Below are 10591 nucleotides of genomic sequence, written 5' to 3'. Positions count from 1 at the left end.
TCTCTCTCTCTCTCTCTCTCTCTCTCTCTTTCTCCCTTTCTCCCTTTCTCTCTCTGTTTCGCATCCCTCCGTCGAGCTCAACAGTCATCCCCCGTGGACGAACCCCGTTGTAAGCCAGGCAGCCACCCACCATCGTGCGGAGCGTCGGTCCGCGCACTCGTCCGGGGGTGGCGGCAAGTCCTGCCGGAGCCAGTGCCCGCGCGTCTTTCGCGATCAACGGACTGCGCGTACCAAAAACGGGAAGGTTCTCTTGCTCGCGTGTCAACCTTCGAAATAGTGCGTGCCGTTCGTTATCCTTCAAACCAAAACCCCTTTCTCTTAATACCTTCTGATAATCTCAATCTTACGTTTTATCTATCGTTTATTTTCTAAAAAAGAAAGAAAAAAGAAAAAACTACTCCTTCCCTTTTCCCCAAGCATGAATCTGCCAAGAAGGACGTTCCTTCGTTCCCAATTCGAAAATATCGCGAATTAATTCTGAACTTTATTCTTGAACGAAATAAAGTTAAGGCAATTTTCTTAGTGCTATTTCTGATCGAAACGTTCAAGATAATGTTCGAAATGGACGATACACGAATGAATATATTTACTACGACCAAGTGATACGGATTAAGATAACGACAGTGTTATCTATGAGAGTTTCCTGGAAAATCTGCAAACGAGAGAACGTTTCTCTCGAGTGAAAATTTGTGAAACTTCTGTGAAAGATATTTCGAAGGTATTTCTTTCTTTGACCGATCTATCTCGCCGAGCGATACACGATCCTTTTTATTTAATAAAGCGAATCTGGAAATATTATTCTCGTATTTATGTGGAAAAGTTTTTTTGCTCTATTCTACACTTTTTGTTCGTTGGCTATAGTGTTTCTATATAATGCGGACCACACGATCGATCGTCTTCGAATGCGCTATGTGAAGGACAAATAAGCCTCGTGATTTCGAAGAAATGTGCGAATTGTCCAATGTTCGATAATTATGTTACGCAGGACAAGTTGCTGAAAGAGTGCCGAGCGAAGCGATTTAGCACGAAGTGAGTGTTTAGTAAATTGATCGGACGAATGAACGAACGACATATCGGGCGTTCCTTCTTATATTCGTGATTTATGAGATTTCAAATATAAAAAGAAGACTGGGTAACAAAACTTCGGGACAACATATAAAGTGATCGTGATTACAGAGTTCCTAGAGTGATGAAATTGAGACGTTTCCTGACATAAATCGCACAAGGTAGATCGATAAATGTCATTTTGTTAAAAATATGTGTACGTTTAAGGATTTTTGGCACGATCGATTAACAAGATTGTAACAGATTATCATCATCACAGAGTTAATATTTTAGCGATATTGGGTTACACATAATTCAAATAACCCATCTATAATTAAACTACAATCAATGAACATGAAATCACCATCTCTGTCTATATACATATATATATATATACGTATACATATACATATATACATATATATACATACATATATATATCACTCTCGCTATTTCTATGCTCATTTATTTTATTGGCAGGATGCTTCTATTAACTTACATTTATTCATAATCTCCTTGTATTTATTCTACTCCTTCGTTATAGTATTCAGAATTCTCCTATAAATTTTCAATAAAATTCATCGAACGACATTATTTTATATGACTTTTTAAATATTGTTTTGTTCGTTTTACGTGTATATATGTATTATACCACACGAGTCTTGATTCACCCTCGAAATAAAAATCGAGATAAAAATTTCCCCATTTCTATTGTATTCTTCTCGCTGTCTTCCTCGATCACGTCGAGACTTTAGACGAGACGATGGTCGAGTAAAGTCCAAAGGAAAAAGGTGCAACGTTCTCCTATCATTAGTTACTCGATGACGAGTCACGCTTCGCTATGATGAAAATCGCAATTGTACGATTCTCCGAGATTCTTCACGGAGAGAATTCGTACATTTTTTTTACATTTAACGAATACGATTACGAATACGAGTTTCCATTTAAGCTACGATTGATGTATTGTTCGAATTTAAACATTTTTTATAATATTATCATAAAATATATATGCTTTTCATATATATTTTATCTTAACATATACCTACATTTTCTTTATTTTTGAAATTCAAATCAAGTTTTTTTAATACTTTGATTATTATTACATGGACATTTTAATTAAAAAAAAAAGAAAAAACTAGACGTTAATTATATGTAAAAAAGAACAAGATGGAATGTTAATTACGTTGGATTACAAAATACCGAGCGTCAAATATCTTACGCAAAATGTTTTAAACATTTTCTAAAGAATCTTGTTTTTAATCATACTTAAATATTTTTTATTCTTCCTCCGTACTCTATCTATCTCTCTTTTTCTTATTATACATTAATAAGCGAAAGTTAATGCGATGAATACGGTTAAATAAAATTCGTCGTGAATTCGATTCTGTTCATTTACAAAACAAATGGAATGAATTTTAAATACTTCGCCGGTACTTGCAATTTAAAATTGCATTTAATGACTTTACAAGTCGCATAATATTAAGAATATTACTCTTTATTTATATGTAATATGTCTTTTAGAAAAACAGTAACGAAACTGCCATTTTTTATTTTTCGACAGGCATATAATATACTTCGCAAGAGAAAAAAAAACGACAAATTCCTTTGTAACTTCAGCATGATATTTTTGTAAAAACTAAATTATTAAAAAAAAAAAGAAATGTTAGGTTAAAAAAGCAAAAAAGCATCAAAGGTAGTACACAATTCCTCTTGACAAACTTTGGTTGACGCTTACAAGCAAAAAGCGATTTTAAAATGATTTAAATCAAAAACAGTAAAATGTTCGTTAAAAAGAAATTTTTCGATATTTTTCTTTTGCGTTTCTTTTTTTTTTCTTGGTAAGCAAAAAAATAAAACGTTAATAAAGAAAACGTTTTCAATGGTAAATGAGTATGCGAAGTAATTATATTTGCGAAGGAGAAAAGATAGAAAAAAAATAAAAATAAAAGAAACTTAAAAGGAAACGAGATAAATAACATATGGTTTTACACCTTCTGGGATAAAGGCAAGCATTTCTCTAACTTCCAAATTACATTCCTCTCTTTTCTTACACGTTAGATAAAGGAGTGAAACAACATGAACTTTTCCCTTACTTCGTCGAGCATACCCTTCGTGTTTTACACATTTCCCCTCCTTGAGTTAGATGATTTATTCCATACCGACCAAACATATAGCTTCGTGGTGAAGCACGTAAATACATATTTTTATACAAACGTATGTACGTATATACATAGGTGTACATACATACTTACGTACGTACGATCTTTACTACGATTTAATAAATTATTGTTATCAAGACGTGTTAGATAACAAATAAATTCATTGGATACAATTTTCACACACATATACATATATACATCTTCTAAGAGAAAAGAAAGAGAGAATAATAGTCCTTTGACTTGAAATAGAAGTTTAACCAGTTAAGAAGATAGACCTGTAGATTTTCAAGGAGAGGGAGAGAGAGAGAGAGAGAGAGAGAGAGAAGTTAAACATTTCACTTTGTCGAAGATAAAAGCTTAATCGTTATTACCTAGAGTCGGCCTACTTTCATTTACGATCTAAGACGGTGCCAGTCGCAGTCCGTTAATTCCACTTGATCGTAAAGCCGGCAAAGGGACAACGCTGTTCACTTTTTATCGTCGGAAAAGTAAAGTGAAGTTGTTACTTTCTCTCTCTTAAATTCCTCTTGGGTCCCCCGAGACGAAAAGCACCCCTCATTCTCGAACTGTACGGACTCAGAGCTTTAAAAGCCTCGCCTCGGCCCCGTTTCTATTCCCGCGGACGATAAGCTTCGTTAGCAGCTGTTCCGCCCCGAGAGACTCGTGAGTTCTCTCTGAATATCTTACATCCGGAATTGCTACATTTCGTATCCTCCAACTCAGCTATCTTAGCTTTGCTAATAACTTCCTATATTTCTTAGACAACGTTATTATTTGGCACACCGACTTATCCTCTTTATCGCATGATTTCTGAACGATTAGAACGATCGATTCTGAGAAAAAAAAAAGACAACATAAAGAACAGAAAAAGAAAAAAAGAAAAAATCGAAACTTCAAAATGCAATATCGAAGAGAGTTCGAAAAGAAAAGTATCCGACGAACTTGTCAATGCGATCACACGGTCACTCGATCGAAAGGTTTTTGCGCGTGCGCGCTTACGCGTTTAAGGCCACGCGTGGAGCTTCGAAGGGCAAACAAACGTAGCGCGGCGAGAGGCAAACTTGGCTCTCTTGCTAAATTGGGTTAACACGAATCCCTTTACAATTTACGCTCTACGGGCTAACTCTAACAGTAGAACCGTATGCCGTCAACACTAGATTTTACTCTATCCTTAAGAGGAAGCACGATATTTCTCATTTTTGAACGATATCTCTCTAGAGACTTTTCCTTCCTCTTTCTCTTTTTTTCTTTTTTTTTTTTTTCCATGTACTAGACATCCGCTTCTGATTTTACTTCTTTGAGAGAAAATGGTGAGTGTGAAAATAATCTGTCGGATTTAACACCTCGACGGACTAATTTGGCATAAAAATCGTCTTCATACTTTTTACTTTAATTAAATTTTAAATCTGTTAAATGTCGTGAAAGAGTAAAAAAGAATTTGAAAATAAAATGGCATTCGTTGTGTTAATTTCGTCATGTTTTTCATTTTTTTTTTCGTTTCTTTTTTCTTCGTCCTTTTCGATATACTTTTCCACTTCTAATAAAGAGAATAGTTTTCTTTCATGTTTCTTTTATATCAAAGATCTAACAAACTCGAGATACCGATTCTCTGACTAAGACCAAGAAGATATCGAGTTAAGAGGGAGTATTCTTATCTTATAGACGGGATCGTCTCGAAGGTCGAAAACGCTTTTCGAAGGATACTCCTTTATAAATAACAAAGCGATCCTTTTGACATTCCTCTGAGATAAAGGTAGTACCAAGAGCACACTGAATTTTCTCTTTTTGCTCTTATAGAGAAAACGCGCCTTTGGGAATGGGCTTGATAGTATGCGTGATTTCACCCTAGAGATATCGCGCTACTTGCTCGTGTTATCAGAAGGATAACAATGAACTTCTTTTACATAGGAACACGCTTAATGCGCGTACTAGCTACCGCACGTGCTATGCATATTTAGTAGAGATGTAATTGAATTTTTACAGAAATATTTTTAATTGGTAAAAATTGTCATTGTTGTTTGATAAATAAATATAAAGTGGATAATGGAGTATATTTACTTTTTGGTTTCTTTTTTCTCTCATTTCTTTTTTTTTCGTTTTAATCGTAAGTCAGTAGTCAGATACATTTTGTACTCAAGGGAAAAATCGATAAGTTCAATTGCACTTTGCGTGCTGCTGTGCGCTTCCCCGTCTACAAAAAGTAGGTCTCTCGATTAGATACTCTACCATCATACCGTCTTTATAATGAGATTACTTACTTTGCTCGTCTGTCCTCTACTACTTCGAAAGTTTAACTTACATGCGACGATACAACGTTTATCTGTCTGTATTAAAACAAATTCGTTGATAGAATCGTTAACATATTTTTTCTTTTTTATGATCGTCAAACAAATTTCTCATCCAGAAAATTTCGATACGTTTGTTAAATGTTTAATCGATGAATTTTTCGTATTTTATTTTCCCTTAAAATTAATATATGTGTACTTATCCAATAGTGAATAAGCTTATATTTGAAACGAAAAAAAAATGAAGAAAAAAAAAAGAATTTATTCCATTCGTGTTCCTTTAATAAGAATTACATACCTATGATACGTTTCCGATTAAATTACGAGACCTGTATCCTACGTAGGATACAAGTCAACGACCGAGGATTTAATTTGTGCGCGACTCGAAAGAATCGATCACTTGTGTAATTCCGTAAACTAATCGTGCGTTGTTTCCACGCAATTTATTTTTAACGAACGAGGGCAAAATCGCAGTTATGTCATTTTTATCGTTAACTGGCGAAATCAATTTGACTTATATTCCGACGTTGACAAAAAATAACGAAGAATGATTAAAGAGAAGAAATTAACACGTTTTTTGATAACGTCATCATGGTTTTTTGACAATTTATGGTTCAAGTTGTCGTAGATACACGATTCTCCAGATTGAAACGCTTCAATTTACAGATACGAACCTTTTATTTCGTCTATTAAAACGATCGATCGAAATGTTCGATAAATGTAAAAATTGTTCCTATTCTGATTGCAGACTTAAAGCAAGATGGACGATCGCGTGGCTCGGAAGAACGTTCGCGTAGGTCGATGGATCTTCGTTAGCGCGTAATTTTCTGTGAAAGTATTAACGTAGCCGTGTATCGCGTGCATACGTTCGTACGCTCTGTCGAGTTTTTCGCTCTCTTCTCTACGAACGTGTGTCGAGCAGAAACGATGCTGTAACCGTGCAGCTGCGAAGCGAGCTCACGACGGACACGATGGCACTGTTGTTCGCCGTAATCGTCATCCTGGTCACCACTGCCATGTCGCTGCCACCTGTCATCAGAATCGGTAAGTTTAGTTTTTAATGAACGTAACACGTAACAAAACGACAAAGGTATTTGAGAGGATTAGTTGAAAGAATTAAAACGAACTTTACATATACGGTAAAATTGCTGATAATACAATATACATATATATATATATATATATATATAAAAAATGGACCTGTTAAGTTTATAATGAAACCATACGGTCTTGCGTGTTTCAACGATAACGTTTTTCATGAACGAAATATATCGTTGACAACTCTGTTGATAACGTACTGAGCGCTTTTTCAACGTTTTTTAATCAATACACTTTTTGTATATGATTGTTATCGTAAACTTTTCTATGGAGTATATACATATGCATTTTTCGTATCTGAGGATCCATTCTTCGAAAGGCGCGTATGTATATACGTTCGTCCGGAACAAAAAGGTTGACAAAGGTATACAAAACAAAAAAAGAAGCCACATATACGTCTTTCTTCGTCGACAGTTCGTGTTAGTCCGAGGATTTCCTGACAGAATACCGACGCATATATGTTTTGTTTTGAAAACAAAAAATCCGACCAGGAACTGTACAGGAACCGAACAGGAACCGAACGCATTCTATCCTGTTACCAAAACAAAGAAAAGATCGAAACCCACAACTGAGATACTAACAAATGGTTTTCGTGTCCACAAAACCGAACTATCGAACAAAACCAGACTTGGTCTAAAATTTATGATTACGATTCGCGTCGATAAAATACGATGATGGAAATAACAAAGTAGCTTCAATTTCTTAATTGGAGTAACAATCTCGTTATTATTGTCTGACGTGAGCTAAAAACTGCGAACTACTAACTGATTGTACAAAGACCACATGTCAAAGTTTCAAATAAACGTTCGACTTCATTAAATTAGCGGTTCCCTCGACGATTTCTACTTTGAAGCGAATAAATCGAGCTCGAACAAGTCACGGTCGAGTAAGCAGCGAAAGCTTTCGAATTCAACCAGAAGTTTTATTTATGGACACTCATTGAGAGCTATCTTTAATTTCTCATCTAGTTCAATAAAAATCATTGGACGAAACAAAAAATAAGATATGGATATTTTGTTATTTAAATTAAATGATTTTTTCTTTCACCAAATTTTTGTTTTTTTTTCTTTCTTTTTCTTTTTCTTTTTTTTTTTTTTTTTGATAATGAATGAAGTAAACGAATAAATCTCGTAACTTTGAAACTGAGTTTCTTAAAGGAAAACAAAGATATCGCGAAGATATTGCATTTTTCGAATTAAACTTAGAGACAATGATAGAAGAAAAGCCGTTTGTAAAAGTTTCAAGGGAACATTATAATTCTGTCACGTGTGATACCGTCGCTCTCCCTTTGGTACCTTTCGCGTGTCTTGCGAAAAACGCATTTCCTCATAAAACTTCATGAATATTTTCAAAGTTTCTCCATGGCATTTTTCACTTATTCGTCCTGACGTCTTTCCAATAAATATGCTAAAAAATTCTTTAACGAAAAAATGAATTTCCTTTCTTCTTTTTAAACCAACGGAATTACCCGAAAAATTTGGAAAATGCAACGAGACTAAATTCTACGCGTAAAGAAAAAAAGAGAGAAGAGAAGGAAGGAAATTTGACTTTTTTTCTTTTTCTTCCTTTTTTACCTTGCTTTAAATCTTCCAACAAACCAGAGGATTATTATAATTCCGGCGCCGTAGTGGCAATTTTGTCATGTATAAGCGGCACGCGAGCCCGGCTATCCGCTCGTAAAATCCATGCTTAATAAAGTTCTCGATGGCATGCCGTGAACGGAAGCGAACCACCATCGAGGTAACAGCATTAAGGATTTATAACTCGGTGTCGTGGTACGAAGAATTTTAATATGCTTAGAAGCTCTAGGAAGATGCGGTTACTCATTGTCAACCAGAGTCATGCGGTATTTCGACTGCGCTAACAAGACGACTTTCTTTCGTCAACGAATCCGAAATTCTTACCTAAGTTCCCTTAGCTATCTCCACGTTTATCAGTTCTTGCAAACAGAAGAAAAGAAGAAAAGAAAAAAAAAAGTATTGCTCGTTCAACACTGTTCAAATGCTATCATCCATACGAAAGAATTATCGATTTTTATAAAATTAGGATAAGAAAAAAAAAAAAGAAAAGTTCGAAATGCGATACCAGTAAAATCTCATAAACGTAAAAGTGCGAAACAGAGATTGATAGAAGGCTCTTATCTTTCTTTCAGATGACACCATAGAGTTTCCATTAAAATTCTGAGCAAAATTATTCCGAGTGACTCTTCCGTGGTTATTACCGATTCCTTCTTTAGATAGAATATTTCAAGTAATATTTTCATACTGAAAGCTTTTTTCTTTCTCACTTAATTTACTTCTCTCTCTCTCTCTCTCTCTCTCTCTCTCTCTCTCTCTCTCTCTCTCTCTCTCTCTCTCTCTCTTTCTCCCTCTCCATCTGTCTTTTACTTTTTCCTTTTTTACTGCGACTTTGTCATAGCAATTTTATGTTCGATAATCGATGAAGAACAATAACCACGTTCGCAATCTTCAGAGAAAAGTTGATCGAACGACAAAATCGCGAAAGAATCAACGGTGGTCGAGCGAAGAAGCAAAGTCGGCGTTTTCTTTTTTATCCGGTATATATCGCGTACGAAGGCACCTTTTAATTTCTTCTTGAGAACGTATCTATAAGCGAACGATCGAACACGCCATAAATTATTCAATTTTTAACCTAGAATCTGGCAATCGAAGCCGATACTTTTGATGCAAATGTCGAAACCTCTTCTTGTCATATTCCATCCAATCTTGGCAACTGATTGTCAAAGTTCATAATATCTGATTACCTCTCTAAGATGAAGAGAGAAAGAGAGAGAGAGAGAGAGAGAGACAGAGATAGTGCCATTATTTTTTACTCACACAGATACAAGAAAATGCACTTATATAGAAGCGAAACAACTCGATGCAAAACGCTGAGTCGTGCTTTTAGAATTCTGAGGAGGTAAGTATCGATTTAGGCCTTGATTCATATGGTACGTGCATACCCACATATATAGACATACGCGCGCGCGCATTCATCTAAGATTATATCTTTTCTTTTTTTTTTTTTATACATAAACGTGCTCTCACATTTGTCCTACGTACTTAACAGAACAAAGAAAAAAGTAATTTTTGTCATTCCCGCAGCATCACAATTTTCATCTTCGTATCAGAGCTCGAAAAAGAAAAATTCGAAAGATTCGAAAAAGCTATTCTATCCAAGCCGTTCTTAATAATAATCATTTTAACGAGAAACGTTTCATAGGAATGGTCTCGCGAATCGCGCGTTTACAACTTCAATGAAGAGGAGGAGCTTTAAGTGTAAACAACGTTATCGTGGATAATTTATTAGAACGACGCGATAATACGCTGGCCGTAATCTCTAACTAGGGTCGTTAACGGGAACGATCGACTCTCGGTGTAGAGTCGAGACGAAACGAATATACGAGGATTACATTAATGAGATTTTCCTACGAATAATGTAATCTCGGAGGTGTGACAAAGGCAAATGAAAACTAGAGATCTAACGACCTATCCTCGATAGCTAATATCGAGTATCGATATTAAACATTTTTAATACTCAAACTATCTTTACTTTTCGACCTAATGAATTATTATTCAATAATTAAAAAAAAAAAGGAAAGCTAAAAGTATAACAATTTCTGTTAAACAATTTTAAAGTAATCACAATGATAGAATACGAACGATTTTACACTAAAACAATTTCGATATGAATTACGAAGACTCGGCGAGTTAACTTGGTGCGATAAAATCGAAATTCTCATATTCCGATAAAGATTATCGTTGATAGAGATCCTTTTGTCCAGGAACTCGACGAAGAATTTTCATATCGAGAAGGAAACCTCGTACAAAACCTCATAAGTAAGAGAAAAGGGAAAGGGAAAAGAGGAACCGAACGATTTGCCCGTTTATTTCATATCCTGATGGTAAAGTGACAATTTTTTAATTTTCGATTCGAAACGAAATTTTCGTTTTTTCCCTTCGAAAAATTCTGTAAAAAATATATTTTACAGAAAGACAGAAGATA

At 35.0% G+C, this 10591-nt stretch overlaps 1 protein-coding gene across 3 annotated transcripts in view; it reads left to right on the top strand.

Annotated features, from left to right (window-relative positions):
- LOC122631498 (glutamate receptor ionotropic, kainate 2) overlaps positions 1-10591 on the top strand; it is a 125871-nt gene that overhangs the window by 43876 nt on the left and 71404 nt on the right. Inside the window, exons 1-2 of one of the 3 annotated variants that reach the window (XM_043817234.1) lie at positions 97-718; positions 6237-6532. In XM_043817234.1, the coding sequence (XP_043673169.1) occupies positions 6460-6532 (73 nt within the window). In that variant the 5' untranslated portion in view covers positions 97-718; positions 6237-6459. Of the gene's footprint in view, positions 1-96; positions 1227-6236; positions 6533-10591 lie in introns of those variants that run through there. The other 2 variants (XM_043817233.1, XM_043817235.1) reach the window with 2 other exon arrangements.

Source organism: Vespula pensylvanica, chromosome 9 (genome assembly GCF_014466175.1).
Source record: "Vespula pensylvanica isolate Volc-1 chromosome 9, ASM1446617v1, whole genome shotgun sequence".
Classification (NCBI taxonomy): domain Eukaryota; kingdom Metazoa; phylum Arthropoda; class Insecta; order Hymenoptera; family Vespidae; genus Vespula; species Vespula pensylvanica.
This window is presented reverse-complemented; position numbering and strand designations above follow the sequence as displayed.